The sequence below is a fragment of the Egretta garzetta genome, unplaced genomic scaffold, assembly GCF_000687185.1.
Source record: "Egretta garzetta isolate BGI_Z169 unplaced genomic scaffold, ASM68718v1 scaffold374, whole genome shotgun sequence".
Lineage (NCBI taxonomy): Eukaryota > Metazoa > Chordata > Aves > Pelecaniformes > Ardeidae > Egretta > Egretta garzetta.
This window is the reverse complement of record NW_009259419.1, coordinates 2,498,506-2,519,841: the sequence shown is the minus strand read 5'-3', so window position 1 is coordinate 2,519,841 and position 21,336 is coordinate 2,498,506. Positions and strand designations below refer to the sequence as shown.

The window sequence follows — 21,336 nt, the reverse complement described above, 5'->3', positions numbered from 1 at the left end:
ACAAAAACATGCTGCCAAGTCACCTACAGGCCCAGCAGCCCATTACCCCAGGCTAGCCAATATTTAACTCGATGCAAGAATAAACCCAGTGGATCCAATCCACTACCCAAATGCCTGCCACCTCCCTGCCCGGGGCTGGTTTCTCCCTTCACCACCTTTCCAGTCCCCAGCAGAGAAAGGGAGAGCAATTTTCTGCAGGAGCAGGAGGAGGGAGAGAAAGCCGGCTCCTCGGTGAGGTTAGCATTGCTGGAGAGACCGTGCCATCTAGAGACTTCCAGACGGTAGTGCTCACTGCGGCTGGAGCCGTCGGCTCCTGTGAGACACCGCAACGTAAAATCCTCTGCATTCCCTGAATATTTGGCATACAGCATCCCTGCCGTGGGCCATGCCAGGCAGCGATGCAGCAGCATGGGCAGGAGGTAACAACCCAAGCTTGCCGGGGGCCAGACCGTGGGTGTTGGCTGCGTGTCGGCTGGCTGGGTCAGCCTCTGAAGCACCGCATCTGCACGGCAGGGATGACCCCAGGTGCTGAAGAGCCCCTGGGTCCCAGCGGGCTGTGCCGCTGCCTGGCTGCAGATCAGGCCCCCGGGGCAGGTGCTGTATAAACAGCCCCAGTGTCCCACGGCACCGGCACCAGAGGCTGCGTCAGCTGTGCAGGGACATGTGGGGCGGGAAGCACAGGGTCACCACGAACCACAGCGCTGGGGTGATGGAGCACACCCTGGGGGACACAGTAACTGGCACCGTCCTACTTATGGGGAGAGTGCCCCTCCCCTGAAAGCACTTTTTAATAGCCAGAGCTGGTGGGCATGCCTGTTTATCAGAGGCATTTTCAATGCGTGGCTTTAAATAACTAATTCTTAACATATGTGAAGTTCCTCCTGCCAGCAGCCATGGCAGGGGTTTGTTTGCAGGTTGAGTGCTTTCACAGAGTTTCCTCCAGCCCAGTGCCAAAAGCAGCCATCAGACCATGTTGCTGGGTTTATTCTGCTAAACTCCAGAACAAAAAATGAAAAAAAAGCCCTCCTCTGAGGCTGAAAAAGATGGGCTGAAAATGAGTTTAAAGCTTTCACGCAAGCGCCGGATCCGACCCCACCTCTGTCTCTTCACCCTTTTGCCTCAGTGAAATGACTTTTATCTGTATCTCCCGGGGAACATCCCCATCTGTGAGGTGAGGAGGGGCTGGAGGTTGAGCACCTCATGGGGCACCCCCAGGAAACCTTGGACTTCCCTTTCCGGACACTGCTGCCCTCCTGGACCCCAGCAATGCAGCAGCTCGGCTCAGGACGAGCGGACTTACATCAGGTCGTGGAAGCTGTTGATGTAGGCAACGAAATAGGGCGCAAAGATGGGGCTGTCCTGGGCAGTGCTCCACACCACAAACTCCTCCCCGAACCTGCAGGAGAAGACACACGGGTAACACTAACAGCAGGGGATGGCTCATCTTCTGTGTACCCCGCGACATCAGGAGGCACCGGCGGTTGGCCCAACCTATCCTCTCTGTATGCGGACATGTTTTTTCCAGCTGTCGTAACATGAGTGTGCATTGAAGGGGAATAGATGGCAGATAATTATGGGTTTAGGGTACGCTCGCCTGAGTGGGTATGCAGCACTTCTGGAGAGATGCCAGGGATCTCGGCACACCAAATCTCTGACTTTTCCTCACGCTGAGGGATTAATTGCAGCCATGGTATACAGGCTTATCAGTCTGGTCCTTCATTTCTCTGGCTTTTGGGACAATGTGGTATGTGCCCTCTTAAGCACAGGAGGAAAGGATTTGCCTCAGGGCTGTTTTTACAACAGAAGGTGAATAGGAACAGGGCAGCACACCTACATTTGCTGCCCGTAACCTCAGTGTGGTGCGCTAGGGTAACAGTTTTCTGCGTAGCACAGCTTTTATGGTTTTGACAGCTGTTTTACAGCCAGGTCCATGGTGCTGGCAGAAGGCTGCGTGCCCAGGCAGGCTTTGCCTGGTGGTCCCATTCTTTGTCAGGGTAAAGGAACCTGCTCGGGCCAGCCTCAGCTGCTTGCATCTTGGGTTTGTTTAAGAAAAAGTTTCAGGGACCCTTTCATCTGGGAGCCCTTGCTGCCTCGGCCTGCATTTTACACCAATTTTGTTTTAAAAAAAAGGAAAAAAAAAAGAAAAAATAATTTAAAAAGAGAACAAAGAAAAAAGATTAAAAAAAAGAAAAAAGGAAAAAAAAAGGGGTGGAAAGGGGAAAAAAAGAAAAAAAAGAAAGAAGAGAACGTCAGTACTGCGTTTCTCTTCAAAAACCCAGGCAGACTTCAAAGCCAAATAGGTGTTTTGAACTACCCTGCACGCCCAGGGTATGGGAGACAAGCGTAGATCGCTGGGCTACTAGGGATGAGGGTTCAGACGGGAAAGCGTTGCCTTCAGCGCGCTTTGGACACCTGCCATGCCGCAGGTTCACGATCTGAGAAGGCGGCACTCGGGCTCCCCGCCCTCGCTCCTGCATAACGTCTATTAGCAATCTCCCCACTCAGCGCCTGCCGGAGGTGGGAAACTTCAAAGGTTAATGCGAAATTATTTTTAGTCTCGCTCGGAGTTGATTCATGCCGAATGGCCTTTCTCCTCTGTGGATGGCTGCTCCAGCAAGCGCCCGCGACGCCCCGGAACACAGCCACACCAGCGGGGGCGGACAGTGACTTGCTGTGCCGTGACCCCTCTGCAAGCCAAAAACCTTCCCTGGAGCATCCCCAAATCACATTCCAGGGCAGAAGGTCTGAAGCCATAACTCAGGGACTACCAAGCAAAAAAACATTATTTCAGCAAAGGGGCAGGGTCCTGTATCCTTTGGATGCTGGATAAATTTTAAAAAAACTCAGAAGGAAGCCCAGCTATACCTCTTGCCCAGGTGTGACAGTGAGGGTCCCATCAGCCATTTCTGTGCCCATAGCCATGGGTTGCAGGAGAAAACACTCTTGGCAAGACTCACCCCAGGACACCTAGATGATGTTTTGGGCAAGCAGGCTCTGGGGCTCCATAACTGCTGCTTGCTCGTGGCTGTAGCACCCAACACCACAAAGGTCCCAGATGGATGGAACTGCAGTGGTCCCATCTCTTTCCAGCCAGCAGCTCCTTCCTAGAGCTCCTCAGAGCTCCAACCTCAGATTTTGGGACTTGCGAGAATCCCATCTGGGTCTGTTTATGACTCCCTCCAAGCTGTTTTGCTGCTTGCTCATTACTGGGCTCATTGGGATCTCTAATTCTCCCAGGAGCAGGTCCGTGCCTGCTCGGTGCCAGTGTCTGGCCCAGTGCATGGACCTTTTCCCTGCTTTTTTACCAATGTGGGACTCATTTGGAAGGAATGTACTGCCCAGAGCGGCAATGACCTTGGTATGAATTCAAGCAGCTCTGCCAGGCACAGCTCAACCATTTTTGTTCCCAGGCTTCTGCTGATTGCTCCAGATATCTTCATGTGCTCCCCGATGATCTAGAAAAGGGCAAGAAAAAACACCAGTGAATAGGACAAACATCCTTTGCAAGGATCTCGTGCAGCTTTGGTTAATGGAAATAACTCGCCTAGCAAAGGGGAAACAGCCAACTTGTTGCCAGGTGGTTTTCATTATTCTCTGGTAGTTTTAAAAATAATAATCCAGAATGAGCCAAGAGGCACAAACAGATTTGTGGAATAATCATTCATCTCTAATGGCCCCATGTCCTTCTGCTGTCTGAGCATGAGCTAGACGTGGTGTCGACTGGAGCCCTGAGTCGCCCTGGTGCTGTCCTCCTCTTTTCAGAGGATTTGTGGGAGGGATCAATCCCCAACCCCGTGCCCAAGGGGAGCTGAGCTGTCCCTGTGTCCCTATGCTGAGGCTGGCTATAAGCACCATCCCGGGGGGCCCACACAAGCCCCCTCCTCAGGAGTAGTACTGAGGCCACATGGAGTGTTGGGCATCACCCCAAAATCTTGCTTGCACTGGGGCTCATCCCTAATTCCCATTCCCGCAACCCCGGCTGCCTCTCTGGAATGAGGCAGGCTGCAGTCCCGCTCTGGCGCTTCCCGAGGCATCCTACCCATCTGCTAACCCAATTCAGACCTGCCTTCCCAGTGATCACACAACGTGTAATATTCCTCTATGGAAAATGAGTCACGGCAGCATGCAAAACTCTTTGATTTTCTTTCTTTCTCTCTCCCTCTCTTTCTTTTGGTAGTATTTAATTGAAATGACTCAACCCTTTGAGTGAGGAGAATGAATCCAAACCCCTCCTGGATTTATTACCCCGTAGTCCCTAAAGCTAGTAGGAGCTTTTGTTTTTTGTACTGTTTAAATTGGAGTGGCTGTCACTGCCTACGGCCTTTCCATGGCTGCTGCAGCCCTGGGACAAAGTCACTCTTTCAGCCAAGGGGTTTTTCTAACAAACCTCTTCTTTCTGCCTTTTTTTCCCTTTCTCTTTCTTCTTTCTAATCAAAGAGATTTAAGGACTTTAAAATCAGTTGCCTATTATGTTGCTGACACAATTGACAGCAGGTTTAATTTGCAGCTAGAAGGCAAGCAGGAAAGCTAAAAGTTGTAATAAACGGCATTTTCTGCTCTAATGTATTCTGCTAGTGCGTGACTAACATAAATTATCGCAGGAGGCGGTACCTCCACCCTAGAAGGTAACAATCCAGTTTCCCTGGAGCCACAGAGCCCCCCACACTCTGCCCCAGCTAATTAAATACCGTTTGAATATCAAAGGAGACCGAGGAGTGGTAGAGGTTTTCCTTCACTTCTGGATGAACTTCCTTCTCCCACTTCTCTGTGACCTCCAGTCTCAGGATGTTTCCAAAATAGCTTTTGATTTTCCCCTAAATGTTAAACGTAGGAAGGAAACATGCAGCTCAGGATAACGAAGCAAGCATGAGTAAAGCAGCTGGTGGCATTTTGCTCCATTGGCCTGTGCGTCAGGCTCATGTGTGCATCATGGAAAGGTGAGCAGTGTCAAAGGTCTTGCTCCAGACCGCATCAGTCTACACAAGGAAAAATCAGAAGCTGTGCTGTGTGGGGCAAGGTACTCCCAAATCAAGAGGGAATCATTCTCCTGGCAGGGAAATATTGCCATCAGCAGTTTGACTGCTTGATCACAAAGTCCTCCAGCACGTGTAATGCACAAGGTCAGGATTACAGATCAAACTGGTGCTTTCTGGCAGTACAGCCACTTGTGTAAGTGGCCCCACTGTTCAGTCCTGGCTGATAAATCAGTCTTGTTGCTAGTGAAACAAAACACCAGCATGATGGAATGATACCGATTTTATTCAGCTGGGGACCTTGAGCTCACCTTCAGCAGTGCCCTGTTTCAGAAATGGTTTGCAAGAAAATGTCTGAACCCACCAAAGACCCAGGAAAGCATGTAGTCTTACACAGGGTCCTAGCCACGGACAGCAGAAAGACAACTGCAGAAGGGGCTTCCTAGGAGGAGCTGAACCATGGGGAGGTCCTCTGCTGGGGACAAGCCCAAAGCCATCTGGCTATAGCAAACCTCAGACATGCTGGAGGAGCTCATGCACCATGAAAGTAGTGGCTAAAATGTCTTTACACCTAACTTTGCAATGCGTTCAACCTGATGAAGCCCCGCTATGACCTTTCGGTATGCCTCTGCCATACTGTATGGATCTGCTACAGTCCTTTTGGCTCTGTGCTCACCCAGGCTCAAGCTCACGGACCACTTTGGTCCCAGGACTGGTGTTCAGGATTTTCTGCTTCTGATGAAAGCTCATTCTGTGTGGTGCTGGCAGGACTCTGCCCGGGAGACTGGGGGCATGTGGGCGGAAGGTCAAAACTCTCACCTTTGCAGAAGCGATGTAGTCGTTCTTCAGCTTATCCCAATCATCTGGTGTTAACAGCAGGGACAGGTTTTCTGTCTTAATTTCTGGTTTGAGGTCAGGGTGACCCAGAAAGAGTTCACTGGAAAGATTTAAATGAATAAATGATGTTGCCTCGGAGTGTGAGTAAACTGATGGAATATTCATGTGGCATGAGCTACATAATTATTAAGCTGTGAGAAATATACTTAAAGCTTAAATTGCAATGATTGTTTTCAAGCTTTAACAAGAAAATCTTTCCTCGCTATTCGAAATCCTAATTATTCAAAATCAAAATGATCTAAGGTTCCAGCCCACCTTAGAAATCATGAGACTTCTGAGTTGTTTGGACATGAAAAGTGCTATGAGAATTTACTTTTTTAAGTAAACAACCTGAAGCTGATTCATTTGACTACAAGCCTGCAAAATGCCTTTCAGGGTAATTCCTGTCGCAGCGTGCTGCTTTGGAGTTAGCTGATCTCCCCGGCTCCTCTCCGGTGTCACATCACGGCTTATGTCAGCCTGTTATTTTTCCCTGTGCATTATCACTAGCGTGGAGAGGCGGGAGAGCAGGTCCTGCTCAGCGCAGGGCAGCCTCTGGAAGGCAATCCCATGCCTGGCACATGGGCTACCGCTGCACTGCAGCTCCTCTGCAGATGGAAGCGGTGGGTGGACATGCAGCTACAGAGCCTGACTCCAAAGTGCACTCAGCTGACACATGAGTTCACCACTTGCTTTCCTCTGGATTGCCATGTAATCAGGCCAGCTGATTAGTGGGGAGGCAGGGAGAGGGAGGGAGTGCTTGTGTTCCTCCCTCCTGGGCGAGAAACCTGCTATTAGCCTGTACAACTGAATGTGCTACCCCTGCAATCTGCCATGGACCATAGAGGCATTGCATCTTTCAGGGTGATGAAGGTGGAGAGGAGAAAGAAGAAAATATTCATACTCTTGAATAAGTTGCAAGCAGTCACGTGGTTAGCAAGGAACACGGCTGCAATGTCCTACACACAGCCTGTTCAACCACCAAAAAGGGTTCCCATCGCCAAACCAGCACCAAGCACACGGTTAGGTTTGGATTGTGCTGTACAAGGCCAGGCTGGTGCAGAGTGACTGCTCAGCAGAAAAAAAAGTTCAGCCTGCTGATAGTGTCCTGGAGTCAATGTTCCAGAGAGATTTCAAGAGATTTGATTTCAAGATTTCCTCAAGATTTCCCAGAGAGGCTCATCTGCACATGCGGAGCATTGCCCAGCCCAGCTGCTGCAGGAGTCTGCTGCTCATTTAAAAGGACACCACAGATTTAAATACAAACTTTCCACCATGACAAAAAGGACTGGCTCAAATGTATACTCGAGGAGCTTATTCCCCTCTCTTACTTTTTTTTTTTCCATTGGTTTGAATTGTAGCATTGATAATGAGTTTGGGTCAGTTAATTTCTTCTTTTTTTGGGATGGGTCCCAAGAAGGGATGAAGTTCTTTTAGAATGGGAAAATCAAATGGGAACAGCCCAACCCAGCACGGTGATTGCAAGCAGTGCGCAGAATGGCTGCAAGCTCTTAATAAGCTCTTTCACAGCAAGTTAGAGAAATACGATGGGGGCACTTCTCTTTGGTGCAGAACCTGGCTGTTGAAGCTCATTTCTTCCCCCCTCTCCTGCAATGCTGGGGTGCAGTACAGTTCCCAGGGGCTGGGGTCATGCAGGAATTTCCCTCCAGATGAGATCGGCAGGGACACATGAGGGAGAGGGGCAATGGCTGGGAGTGTCATTCCCATAGCGGTCCTGCTATAATGCTGGTGTTGATCACCATCAGTGCCATGATGCTGAGGGAGTTACACACATGTCTTCATGGTCGTCACACCGTAAATGGGGTTTGCTAGGAGCAACTAGTCAAGTTCGCAGAATAAATCCATTGAGGGCTGTTCAAAACAAAGACCATCTGTGTTCCAAATGTCCCTGGGCCAAAAGCTACCCCAGGCCAGGAGTGCTTTGGGCAAGCATCACCGCTGCTTGCCCTGTTCCACCACTGCCCACTCCCTGTCCATTTTTGCCCACTGTTTGACTCAGCATTGGCATCCCTGCCTTCACTACCTTTTTTGTTCATTTGAGGGGTGTCGGTTTGAGACTGTCCCATCCTCAGGCATCTGGTTCAGGCCATTCCTGGAAACCAGCTACTGGGGCAAACATGATTTTGCTTTGACATGGCTGTTCTTATGTGCTTATTAGCAGACCCGTCTCCTGTGGGTGTTGCCTCTCTCCTCCTTCCCACCCCACTGTGTATTTCTGTTGGGTTTTAGTCTGGGAGCTCTTTGGGGCTGGGATGATGGGCTGTGGTCTAGCCCAGTGAACAACTGAGGACACACAATGCGGACCTTCTGCAGATGCCTATCTTAGATGTCTCCTTTGGCTATAAAAGGAGGCAGTGTCCAGCAGCACAGTTTTTACTGTTATTGTGAAGAATTCCTGCCTTTACTCCCATACACACAGGGTGCCCCAAGGATGGTGTTTGATATGTCTATGCAGCTCCTAGAATATTTTAGTCAACCCTGAATTACAGGGAGCTTTAAGAAGTCCTAAAAAACATGGGCCTCCCATTCAACTAGTGGATACGTCTGAGCCAGAGCCTTTGTTTTAATGTGGCTAATTCCACACTAATGCCTTGGCACCTCCTGGAGACGACTCTGACACCTGAACATGGGGGGTAATGTGGCCTGTTTCCAAGTGCATCACAGTTTTAATTAAACAGGAAGAAGGCAGGGCTCCCCTACAGGTCCCTCCCTATGCCTGGAAAAGTCACTGAGCAGGTTCTGGAACTTGCAAAATATTTGCAGAAAGGGAGCAGGTTTATGGGAGCTGCAAGGAGGACCTTCCTGGCATGCGAGTACAGCACATGGGAGAGGGAGGGAAAATGAAGTAATTTAGATCTATGAAAAGCAGCAAGTGTTTTAGCCACAACCCTTTGTCCCCACCTACTAACAGACTAGTTATCTGGCTCTAGTGTAGAAGTGACTGCATCTCTCTTGCTCACTCAGGAAACTGAAAATACCTCGGTGCTTTCGAAGCAGCCTGTGGCCCTGCTGCTCTCTGGAGGAAGCTGAGGCAGCTTACCTGCGGTAGATGTTGGCCACCCAGTCAAGCAAGGTGTAGAGCTCATTGAATTCCAGCGGTCTCTGGGAGAGATCTTGCAAGTGTGAGGCAATGGCCCTGTGAAAAGCCTCCACATACATGTCACACACCTGGTACTCCTCTGGATAGCATTTTTTTACCGATAACTTGATTTTCAGTAAGTCTTCTCGCAGTTGTTTCTGGAGGAAACCTAAGTGGAGATCAAGCCAAGAACTCTCTTCTTCCTTTGATGCCATGGGTACCCTCTGGACTCTCTTTCTAGCGCTCTCATTGATAGCTTCCCTCCACTCCTCCCTCCACTTTCTGGGTGTGCCGAGCAAGTCTGACCCAGGACCAGCAACGTCGCCTGTGTTAGGATGAGCTGCTGCTTCACGGGCAATTAAAGTCACCAGGGAGGTCAGCATAGTATCCTCTACAGTGGGATGCTCCAGTGTTCCCACCACGATGGACTGGATCGCATTTGTGAGGGAGTTATAAAGCAAATCCACATCCTTGGATTTCCTCACAAATTCCTGGGGGTTATCTTTGTATTTCTCAGCATCTCGTTCAGCTATAGTCTCATCTTCTAAGTACTTGATACTTGCAAATGCTTCCAAAAGTTGCCTTTTCTGAATAAGTTCATTGATTTCCATTACTGCAGAAAGAAGGGGGGAAGGGGTTGGGACAAAGCAGGTGTTAGGTGACTGACGGGTTGGTAACAGGACAAGCTGCCCCACAGGGAGGCTTGCAGGGCTGCTCTGAGTAGCCAGGTCCCAGCAAGTGCCCCTGAGACTGACCCCCTCATATCTCCAGCTCCTGTTTGACACAGGAGAGGAAAGCAGTGGAAATGCAGTCACGGCAAATTGAGCCACATCTCTAAACTGCTGGTTTCAGAGTTAGGAGATATCCAAAAAACTGGTTATAGCCCTGCAGGAAAACCTCAAGCAATGGCTAACGAGGCTTCACAGAGGGGCACTGGGGGCTCAGGCTGCATCAAACTGCCCCAGGCTCTGCCCCTCTGTTAGTGTGGAGCTGAAGTGGGACTGGCAGCAGGGACAGTTTGTGATATGCCCTCCCAGCAGGATTTCCTTCAGCAGGGATGCCCATATTTCCCAGCACACCGATGTGCTCAGCACAGCTCTGCTGCTGCATCAGCCGCAGCATCTCTGGCTGGAAGGGCGTTGCAGCGTGTTGCCGAGAAGGCAGGAGTGTGCTCAGGGGTCCAGCTGGAGGGGTGGGAGGGAGCACAGTGGGTACAGACCCCCTTGGGCCCTCCGAGATCCTGGGTCAGACGTCTCACTAGAAGGTCATGTCTGCCCCCAGCCTACACACCAGCATGTCCTCCAGAGATACCAAGGCCCCGGGGGAGTGGGATACTGGCTTGGGGATACTCCTGATATAATTTGGGGAACATTCCCTGTTCAGATGTAACCCTGGGCAAACCCAGGGCTCCCCTCCTGTCCCGATTTTGTGCCTTACCAAGTTTTCCTAAGACACTTTCCCAACTAATGTCATGGCTAAACTGGCTCCTGCATTTCTGAGGACTGAGCAAAATGCCAACACAAACTGCAGAGGTTATCACTGGTGATTTGCATTATGAGGACTCCTTGAGATGCAGGGACTGAGGTAGCAGGCCAGACGCTGGCCCATCCATCTCTTCTAGCCTCTGCCTACCACAGCAAATGGCCTCTGAAAGATGCCTCTCACCCTTTCCAGACATTTAGGAGATGTTCTATGAATACTTGTGGTCCTCAGCCTCCTCTCAACCAAAAAGAGGGACTTCTGGAGGACCACAAGCCACAGCTTCTCAGCTCTGCAGTTATTGTGATCTGCAGTAACCCTTTGGCTGGGGACTGAGGAGAGACTCTGGGATGGTGGTCCCAGCAGGAGGAAATGGAGAAACACCAGAGTATGCCAGGTATGTGAAGTTCACCCACCTGGGGCAGTTCAGGGTTGGGTGACCTGGCTGTTCACCACCTGTATATAAACCTACAGTCAGATGCCAAGTGCTACCTCTCACCAGTGACATTTGTTTTCCAAGCAGTAAGCACTGCTGTCCCCAGATGGTTTGGGGAGTTGTATGCATTGGAGGGGAATCCAGACCTGTAGGTGCTTTCTCCTGATGCTCAGTTCTCACATGGGTTTTCCCCACCTCCACTGCCTATTTGACAGCAATACAAGAAGTGTTTGCTGTGTGTTGAGGAGATCCAACAGCACTGTTAGCTTTTGAGAGGCCCTGGGAAGCTCTCATAATGTCCAGCATCATAACAGATGCTCTGAATAGGAGATCCCACTGTGATACTGGCCACAAGGCAAATATTAAAGAGAAGAAGGGAAAGGGTATTATTTAGGCATGTGTGGCCACTGCTTCTGGGACACAGACATATAAAATGATATGGAAAAATTGGAGAGCACTCAAAGAAGATACGAAGGACTGGTTCGTGGCCCATAATTTATGCCCTTGGGCTTGTCTGCACACAGACTTTATACCACATGCACCAAATAATCTGTGCGGCTTAAGAGTATCTGTATGAAGACAGAAATACACCAAATAACCCAACTATTGATGCAGCATACAATGCATAGATCTTTGAGTGCCTACAGGGAGCTACAGTTGCTTCTGCACTCGGAGGGGAGGGAAATTGTGCCAATTAACTTACTCTCTTCTAGATAAATTAATGTAAAACCTGTGTTTGCACAAGTGCTTGCAGTGAGAGACTAAAGGAATACATTCTGTTCTGCTTATCAATGTGAGAAAACACCATTTAATCACCATCTAGGATAATTATTCAGGGAGGTGATATTGGGTGCTAAATTGATCTTTAATTTAGCAATACATGATCAGCCAGCTGGTAGTGGAAGGAAGACAATTGAAAGGCAATTAACCATTATGCAGCTTAATGGTGCATATGGTGGAGTCTCCATTGCTTGCCATATTTATCTCAGGATGGGACATGTTTCTGCTCTGGTCTAGGCCAATCACGAGTTATTGGGTACAGAATGGGCCTAATTTGTGCAATTCCTCAGCTTGTTTATTGCAGGAGATGAAAAAGGCTTATGGTAACATTTCCTGTTGCTCTTCATCCATGACCCTTTTTGAGAACAGACTAGCAAAGTTTGAGATGGGCTCAGATCCAGCTTACCAACCTCACAATCTCTCAGTGCAAAGCAGTGAATAACTTCATGGCACAGTATAGCATGTTAGAGCAGTGAGTCAATGATGTCAGCCCTTCTATCTGATCCCCATGACATCCAGTAAACCAAGAATTTCTTTCAAGAAATTTAGGCTGAGGAAAGGACCCACCTCAGTCTATCTCCTGGTGGATGCATTTTAGCACCTCTGCCTTGAGAAGGTGGAAGAGAACGGTGCTAAAACCAAGCTTGAAGTCATTGCCATCTGCCGACACTTGGGGAAAGGCCAGAGCTATGCTGAAGGTAGTTATAATTTAATTAAGACCTATCCATACAATGCTGATAAAGTGCATGAGAATAACCAGCCTGGGGAAACCAAACCAAACAAACACTTTCAGTGCCACTGCACTGTTGTGAGAAGAAGAGACGGAAAGTCAGTGTAAGAGAGTAAAATCATCTGCAGAGGTCCCTTTGCAAGGCAGTCTCTAAGATTAGGAACCAAGGTGGAGGTGCTGAAGCAGATCACACCCAAACCATCTTTCTTCCCCTTCAAGGCCTTGCAGCAACCTGTGGAGTACAATCTGGGGACCATCAGCCTGAGAGCTGAAGAGCAGAAAGTGTCCAAAAGTGCAATGCAGGCAGTAGCATAGGAATAGCCCACGCTGCACCTCTAGATACTGTCAGACCAGCAGTTCCCAAACCGTGCTCAGCAGATTGGTGACTGATATGTATGATGAGAGATATGTACGCCGATACGTGAGCCAACAGTTTGATGTGTTGATCATAGGTAGGTTGCTGATATGGTTAAACTAACATAGAGGAGCCCACAGGGCAGCCTGTTCAGTGGTGGGCGACCTGCCCAGGCCAGGCCAGGTAGCACCCCAACGAGCTTGTGCAAGGGGCGACAGTTGTCTCTGCCCTGTAATGGGATGCCTGGTTCTTTAGCATGTCTGTTGGGCCCAAGACTTGCAAAGTGTAAAATTGCTTGAAGGTTACATGTATCCTGCCAAGCAAATTACACTGGTGGTTTTGCTTCTTACCTGAAAGAGGTTTTCCCTGAATGAGCTCTGCTGCTATGTCCTCACTAATGTCCTCCGCGCCATTACAGGTCGTGGTTTTGTTCCCCTCGTAGCTCTTGGAGAATCGCAAAGAAAGTCGTTTTCCTTTCCAACTACCAGTACCTTCCTTTCCTTTTTCTTTGTTCGGACTTCGTTTTGATTTCCTGATGCTTAACATTGTTTTAATACCTCTTTCAAAGAACCCACTGTCCCCACTGTGAAAAGTTGGGCTGCTCAGTTCAGAACCATCCTCCATCTTCTCCTCCCCTGCACTGTTCACTGGAGAGGCTGGTTCTGAGGTTACGCTCTTTCGGTCTAACTCTGTATTTCTATTCATCTTGTTGCCTCTCAACAACAGGTTTTCCAGACAGGTTGATGGTAATCACTGAAATGCACAAAACAGCAGAATGAGATGAGAGTTCATAACAGGGTATTACTGCCTTTTCCAAGTCAGTCCTGGACTGAAAATCTGGCCCATCCCTTTTCTGTGCTTAATCTGAGGACAGAGCAAGTTGTCCTAGCCTGTAGCTTCTGAAGCGATCTCTCTACCCAAGATAATATGTGCTGGCCTACTTTTGGCTCTGGAAGGCTCTACCTAACTCTTTAAATCAGGAAAGTGGCAGCTATTTCTCCAGCGCCAAGGAATCACTGAGCGTCAGAGATGCCGAGATGTGTGTAAACATACCATTTTGCTTGGTAACAAGGTATGTTCTTACTTTCCATTCTTCTAAGCGGGTTTCCAGCCATGTAGAAATGATAACCCTTCCTGAGTCTCACTGAGGTGTTGCTACTTTCTGATGGGGATACAGCAACTTTGGGTCATGCTGCTGCTTCTGCCCTGCCACTGCCACAAGGTGGCCCAGGGGTGAACACTCCACGAGGGCGGGCGGCTGAGCTCTGCTCCAGCCCCTTCCACCCAAACCCACAGCAATCTCCGCACTCCGAATTGTCATGGTTACAGTGCGGGAGGCCGTACAATGCAGTAAAGGTTCTCATCACTCATCCTGCCTCAGAGCACTGCATCCTGACATGGTGAGAATGGGTATCTCAAGGGCCGAGCAAGCCCCTCTGTGAGCTGCAGGGGATGCTGCAGGAGATTGCAGATTTCAACAGAAGTGCTCCTGTCACTGCTCCTGGGATGTAGTCGCATCCCCTGCGCTTGCCCAGCTCCTGCCCCACTGCAGACAGATGGGCTCCCCTCTGCCCACTCTGAGGGCTGGCCCAGGTGCTTGGGAAGGGGGCAGAGGGAGAGGTTTTACTTCCCTTTCCCTCCCTTGCAAAGGGCTCTCACCAGGTCACCAGCTAACATGGCCCACTCACGGGTATGTTGTGCGCTGCAGAGCTCTGAGCATGGAAAATGCTGCGTTTCACCACAGCAGGCTCAAGGCAGCTCAGCGATCACTTTAAATCATTAGAAGCAGCTATTGCTTGAGCTCACCCAGGAACTGCCTGTCTCAGGCCTGTCCAGCTCACAGGAGCCCGAGACTGAAACATGATTGCTGTGAACAGACATGTTGGGACTCTGGTAACACATCTCAGCCTTCCTCGATCTGAGTTTGGCCAGAGTTTCACTCCCTTTTGCGTGGTTATTTCACGGGTTATAACCTGCAGGGACTGTGCCTTCCCACGGCTGTGCTGAGCTGCTGGCACAGCGGGGCTCAGACCCTGCGTCACACCCTCTCAGGGGGGAATTTAATAATTCGTGACCTTGTTCAGGAGCTCACCCCATCACGGACAATACAGAGGGTGGGAGGGAGAGGAGAGCACCCCATTTTCCAGGGATTTCGGTAGTAGGGGAGATGACTCCCTAGCTCAAACCCTGCACAGGGGCTCTGTGGCTGGAGTGGAGCCGCTGCAGGGACAGGAGGGGGGAGCTGTGTAGCGGGGGAGCCAGGGAAGGACCATCTGATGTGAGCCCATGGGCAAGGAAAGAGAAGGGATACGCACCCCGGTACTAACCAAACCGATCCTCTCCGCGGCGAGCTGGGATAGCTCAGGCATGATCCACAGAAACTGAGAGTGGGTCCGTGCTGCTGGAAATCCCAGGGGGATGGGGTGGCGGGTGGGAGATCCACAGAAACCGAGAGTGGGTCCGTGCTGCCAGAAATCCCAGGGGGATGGGGTGGCGGGTGGGAGATCCACAGAAACCAAGAGCGGGTCCGTGCTGCCAGAAATCCCAGGGGGATGGGGTGGCGGGTGGGAGCTCCGCAGGCCAGAGGCCGGGCCTGCTCGCCCACCTCAGCTGACCGGAGCACCGTCCTGCACACCCAGGTGGGCCGCGGGGCTCCCTCCGGGCATGGTGCCACTCTCCATCCTCCTTTGCCCTCTGGAAAAGGCTGCTTGGAAGTGGGAAGAAAAAGGCCTGTCCCAACCTGCCTAAGACTTCACCCGTTTGCTTCCCTGAAGAGGTGCCAGCACTGTTTCACTTTCATTATGACTGAGCATTTAAAAGAAGGGAGAAGGCGGGGGAGAAATGCTGAATGAGTTTAAGTTTTCAAAGTTAATTATTTACACAGGAGATGGAGATTAGACCAGGGGCTTGACAACAAGGTGAACTGCTGGGCTTGAGCTGGCCCTGGGACAGCTGTGGGGGGGAGAAGGATTTTGGCACCTGGTCCTGCCCCAGTGGGGGCCCCATGGCATCTGGGTGTGGGGATTCAAAAGCAACCCCAGAGCTGCAGACTGGGAATGGCTGCATTTCACCCCCTTCTGCCCCATCCCTGGAGGTCACCGGGAGCTCGGTCCCAGTAATGACTGCCAGGCATGTGAGAGGGAAGGCCATGTCCCGTGGTTATACATTTACACATTCACCTCCCTGCTCCTCATTTTGCCCCAAGCACACGTATTTCCATGGGGACGCTGGCCATGGATCCTTCCATTCCCTGAGCATTTGGGCACCTCAGAGGGAACTCAAAGCAAGAGAGCAAAAATGGAGTCTGGAAGGTTTAAACGACATTAAACACAGTCACTTGGCTTGTTACTGAGTGGTGCAAGAGATTTAAGCCTGGGGACCCTGCAGAGCCCAGACGGAGGCGAGCCAGGCTGTCCGGCTGGGCACACCAGGCAGCCCCAGGCAGCTGAGATCCCAGTGTAAAGCAAGAGGGGAAAGTTCAGGAGGTGCCACCATGCCAAGGGCAACATGCGCTGCTTTGCTTTAGAAGCTTGCCAGCGTGATAGGGGATATCAGAAGGTTTCATGAGGGATTGATGCAATAAAATAAAGTCCTGTGGCATTTGGACTCTGTGCTGTGCAGAGAAGACCAGAGGGATTCATAACTTCCCTCAGGCTGGAGAGGCTGTGTGTCCAGGAGATGGAAAGTGTGGGGAGTGGGAATAGTTGTGATCAACTAAACAGGGAAGACCGGCAGCACAGACTGGTGGGAAGATGCCCTGATGGTGAGATGGGGCTGGGCAGGGCATCATTTGGGACTGCCCCGTGATGCAGGGGGAGTCCTACCTGAAGCCTCCCCCAGCCAGCTGGCCCAGAGCTGAGCTTTTCATCCTCAGGCTCTTCAGAGCCACATTTAAGCCAGAGACCGCCCTGCCATGCTGGGGAAAACCGCAACGGGTAACGCTTCTGTCACTCTGGCAGGGTGACAACAGGGACAAGGAAGGGAGCTATTTACTCAGGCACACACCAAGGTGTGGAAAGCCCCTTTGGACACAAAGTCCAACTTAACCTCTTTCCATCCCAGTTGGTAATTGTCTCCTCCACCAGGTATTTGTCTGTACAGACAGGCTTGCTATGGCTGGGGTGCAGCCAGAGCAGGCAGCAGGTCCAACATAGATGGGGTCTGATCTGGACCTCCCTGGGAGCTGTCAACTACCCCAAAACACAGCTAGCACCAGGACCTGCTGGGATGCTAATAAACACAACCCGGGGGGAGCTCTGCACCCCACGGTTTAGGTCACCTCTCTCCCCGCGGCTCTTTCCAGTGCTCTCTCGTAGAACCAGCTCTAAAGGAGCATGCCTGCTCCTGGAAATGCCATCAGGGCAATGCTGATTCCAGGAGTCTGGCCCCAGAAGGTCATGAGGATGTAAAAATTTACTGTGTTGTGCAGTTGTTTACCATTTTCCTTCAATTTTGCTAGAAGGTCATAACCCTCAAGCTAGCAGTGAGGGTTAATTTTCTTTAAAAATGAAACCTAAGGATCTCCTTACTCCAGGAAGGGGCTTCAAAGGAAAAAAAAAACACTGGTTGTGGTGAAGTTCAATAAAATGGTGAAGCTGGGTGATGGTATAATGCATCTATCCCTTCCTACTTTCTGTAGCCCCTGGAGAGAAAAGTCTTCAAGAAGTCCTGCTCCCTCACACACCACCAGTAACAGCCCTGCAGCTGGGTGTGTGTTTTCTGAGCAGTACCATGGAGGAGCTGGCAAGTGTTCAGAGAACTTTTGTCCTTACTGTCATGGGCACCCCATGGACACTACCCTGTCCCCAGTGAGCTGTGGGGCACCCAAGACAGCCCTGGCAGGCATCACAGGCCCACGATGCTCTTCCATCCCTCCTAGGCACTAGGAAGGTGCAGCCCTCTGATGCTAAACTCACAACCGTCCTCTTCATTTGAAGCAGATGAGTGAACTGGAGAGAAAAGCCAATCCTTGCAATAGGTGGCCTCCAACTGTTTTTCCCCAGCAATGCTTCAGGCTGTCTCCTGCTCAGCCTTTGCTAATCCACCCATCGACGCAGTGACAGCCACGCAGCATCCTGGCTGTGCCCTATGGTTGTTCACGTGGTGCTCCGTACGGTTGTTCAGCCCTGCCATTAACGGGAACACATGTTCCTGAGAAGATCTGGCCATCTGGAGGAAGCATCGTGAAATTACCTTCCACCCAGCAGCACCAGCTTAATTGCCTTTTGGGTCTCCGGGCACAGTCGTGAGAACGGATTAATCACTGTCTGGGGGTTTGAATATCGATGCTCTCAGCCTGAGTTAGCAGCAGGCTGGTGGACCTGGTGAAGCGTGGACCTTCCCACCAGGACAACTCAAGCAGGGAGAAGAAAACAGAAAAGGAGGAAAAATGGGTTGAGAAATCACAAGAGAGAACCTAGCAAATCTGTGTGAAAGCACCAGTGCCTCAGAGCTGTGGTCAGGGATCTTGTGGCAAGTGGCTGCTGCAGTCCACTAGCCAATTTCTGCAAGCTACATTCAATGACAAATTTGCAGCCTGGCTTTAATGTGAAACCAGGCTTGTTCTCAGCTGCTTGGCTGTGTAATCATGGCTCCTTTTTCTGCCTATGCTTCATCATGCAGCAGTCTCGAAGTGTTTTCACTCTGTCTTTTCAGGGTTAGCCCAATTACTGATAGATGCTGATGGCAAGGAGTTGCTGATGTCCAGATGCCAGGCTGATGAGGATGCAGAGGTGCTGGGAGAGATCCAGGCATGAGGTGAGGATTAGAGAATGATGTCCCTAAAGACCTGGATATTTCTGGGAATTTTGGCAGAGGGTGAGAGCCAGGCCAGGACTGGGGCAGAATGGAGACTTCCACCTCATAGGCTTTCAAACACGTATGGCTTTCCCTGCACCGTGACAAAAAGTGACAACCTTGGGGCCTCAGGGGTTTTCACAGCGACTCAGCCCCATTCCCCATCCATTATGCTCAGTTGATGAGGAAAGGGATTCTTCTTTTTTCCTTCTCACAGCAAATTCATCCTCAAGTCCAGCACATTTCTCCCTGGTTCCCATGGCCAAGGCACATGCTCTCATACTGTTGCTACCCCTTCCCAGGACAGGATGGTCCCAGCCTGCTTGCCCTCAGGGCCTGGTCCACAGCAGAGGAGATACACCCGAAGATCCCCACTGGATCCTGCTGTAGAACTGCTCACCATGGCCCTCATGGGGCAGGACGCCCTCCAGCCTTCGCCATGTCGATGCACTCCAGCGTGCAAGCAGAGCCCTTAGTATATGCCCTGCCTCAGCAGCGCTCTCAGGAACAAAACCCACTAAAATCACCCTCAGGTGCAAAGCCAGCCTCCTCACATGCTGGTTTATCCCTTCTTGCAGCACAGTTTGTATCAGAACTCAGGGGTATAGCTGGGGTGAAATGGCAATGGCAATGCAACCTGATGCTCCTTGAAACAAAGTTTTTCCAGTGGTGTTTGTCAGAAGAGAAGGGTCTGGTCAGTGCAAGATGTCTGGTCATTTCAGTGCAACCTGCCCAGCTGAAAGCAAGGACTGACTGAAGCTGCAGGAGTCTCCCATGTGTTGATGTTCCCCATGAAAGTGGGATTAACATAATTCTTTTTACCCTTGGTGAGCTTTGAGTCTTGCAGCAAAGTGCCCGCATGCACAAACACCCTTCTCCATCTGGCTTTTGCTAAGAGTTTTGTCAAGTTGTAGGTGCATAAAAATGACTATAAATAGGGCTGGAGGGAAGCGGGGTGGAGGGGGTGCAGAAAATTTCACAGTCTCTCAAGGGGTCAGATAAACTTTTCAGAAACCTGGAAAATAAGGGCTGAGAAGAGGAATTGAACGCATTGGGGTTGTTTCAGTTAAGAGAGGCCACACAACAAGTTTCAGCTATGGAGCGGACTGCTGAAAAAAGGAAGGGAATACTTGCCCTCCATCTGCAGTGGGGAGGGGACAGTGGTTTTCTGCCTGTTGAAGCTGCACCACCTGAGATCTTCAGGATGGATTTGGACAAATGTCTGTGAGCAGCACTTTAGGTGCAGGATTCCTGTCCTGTCTGCCTTGTGCATGGGGAGATGCCTCTCCAGCCGTGGCCAAAGAGAAGGCATGGGGGTCCCCTGCTCCCTCCCTTTCTCCCTTTCTCCCTCCCTCCCTCTGGGGCTCAGGGGTCTCTTTCCAGTAGGTGTTTGTGCAGCTCATGGATGTCCCTGGCCACTGTGTTTGCCTGTCTTGTCCTTGCTTTTGCTTAATCTGGGTTTAACGGACACAGCTGAAGCAGGACAACCTCCAGAGCATGGTGCTGTGCCCTCTGCCTCAGTTTCCCCATCTGTGAAATGCAGAGATTTGATTTACCCTCCTTGGGGGGGTCATATAGATGAAGCGTGTTGGCTGATCTCTTGCTATGAGGATATTTCAAGAGGGTTCTGATTTCCTTGGCTGTGGTGTGAAGGACATGCACTACCCAGATCTGCAGGGGTGTTGCTGACCAACAGCTCCCTAATGCCCTGCACCCACTAACCTCTGTGAGGCTTTCACACTGCTGCTTCACCTCCTGACCCTTCCGAATATTTGGTTTGAGGCTTATTTTCTCCCTCTTCTCTGCGGTTATTACTCATATTTATTATCTTTCTGCTTATTTCTTTTCTTGCATCTAACACCCGTGGAGCAGTGTGAGAGGCTCCTGAGGAACAGTGCTCCTTGGTGGGGGTGAGGGGCAGGGAGAGTGACATGGAGGGGTCCTGGAAGCCACTCCACAGCCCCGAGGCTTTCATCAGCTCCAAGTGCCAGGAGAAAAACACGTTGCTGAGGCTGTGGGGGAATATGATTCTGATGCACCTGCAGACAGCTGTGCCGGATCCCCACTCCCAGCCTTGGCAGCCCAACAGGCATGGCCTCGTCGGGGTGTGCTGTGACCTGCTCCCTTTCTGCAGATTTCACTCACCTTGTGGTGGGGCTGAAATCTCAGCCTGTGTGGGCGGAGGAGACCCTGGAGCTGCAGTGATTTATTGCAGCAGAGAAGCTGGTCTGATATTTTTAACAGCATCGTCAGTGATGGATGAGGCAAAGGCATGCTCAGAGGCTGCATGTGCCGATACAGCCATTGCCTCCGGGGGGTGGTTTGCAGTGAAATGAGATATATTGCTTCACCTGCAATATTTTTCTTCCTGGTTTTAGGAGGTAGGTGGGGGAGGGCTGAGCCTTAAGCTGAAAAGTCCATTAGCAAGGAAGAAGCAGACTGTGATTTGGAGATTGGCTGTTGCAGAGGTGGTGCTGGCCCCCGGGGCTTGAGTGGAAGCATTTGGAAGATGCATTTCTGCAAAGCACAAGAGTGTTGCCTGGGAGAGGAGGGTGCTCCAGAACTAGGGATGGGGGTGGGATGGCATTCTGCACTGTTACTGTGTAGCCATGGAAGGAGACCAGTGGGATTAGTAAATATGATACTGTGGGGCAAAACCATGACTACTCATTTCGTTGCAGAAAGGTGGGCCAGGAGGATTTTCCATGAGAGCTGCCGCTGCTGCAAAAGCCCATCCTAGGTGCTTTTGGAGGATGAGCATCGAAGTTTTCCTTCCCCTCCTCCCAGAAAAGTTCTGAGAGAGGCCTGCGT

The 21,336-nt window shown here is 50.7% G+C and overlaps 1 protein-coding gene across 1 annotated transcript in view; it reads right to left on the bottom strand.

The window, feature by feature from the left end:
* Positions 1-15,154, bottom strand: part of EXOC3L4 (exocyst complex component 3 like 4) — a 30,573-nt gene extending 15,419 nt beyond the window's left edge. Inside the window, exons 1-7 of the mRNA XM_009636892.2 lie at positions 15,045-15,154; positions 13,080-13,482; positions 8,911-9,562; positions 5,793-5,910; positions 4,689-4,814; positions 3,355-3,455; positions 1,301-1,396 (exon numbers count right to left, since the gene is read on the bottom strand). Of these exons, the coding sequence (XP_009635187.1) occupies positions 1,301-1,396; positions 3,355-3,455; positions 4,689-4,814; positions 5,793-5,910; positions 8,911-9,562; positions 13,080-13,434 (1,448 nt within the window). The 5' untranslated portion in view covers positions 13,435-13,482; positions 15,045-15,154. The remainder of the gene's footprint in view (positions 1-1,300; positions 1,397-3,354; positions 3,456-4,688; positions 4,815-5,792; positions 5,911-8,910; positions 9,563-13,079; positions 13,483-15,044) is intronic.
* Between the last annotated feature and the right edge of the window lie 6,182 nt (positions 15,155-21,336).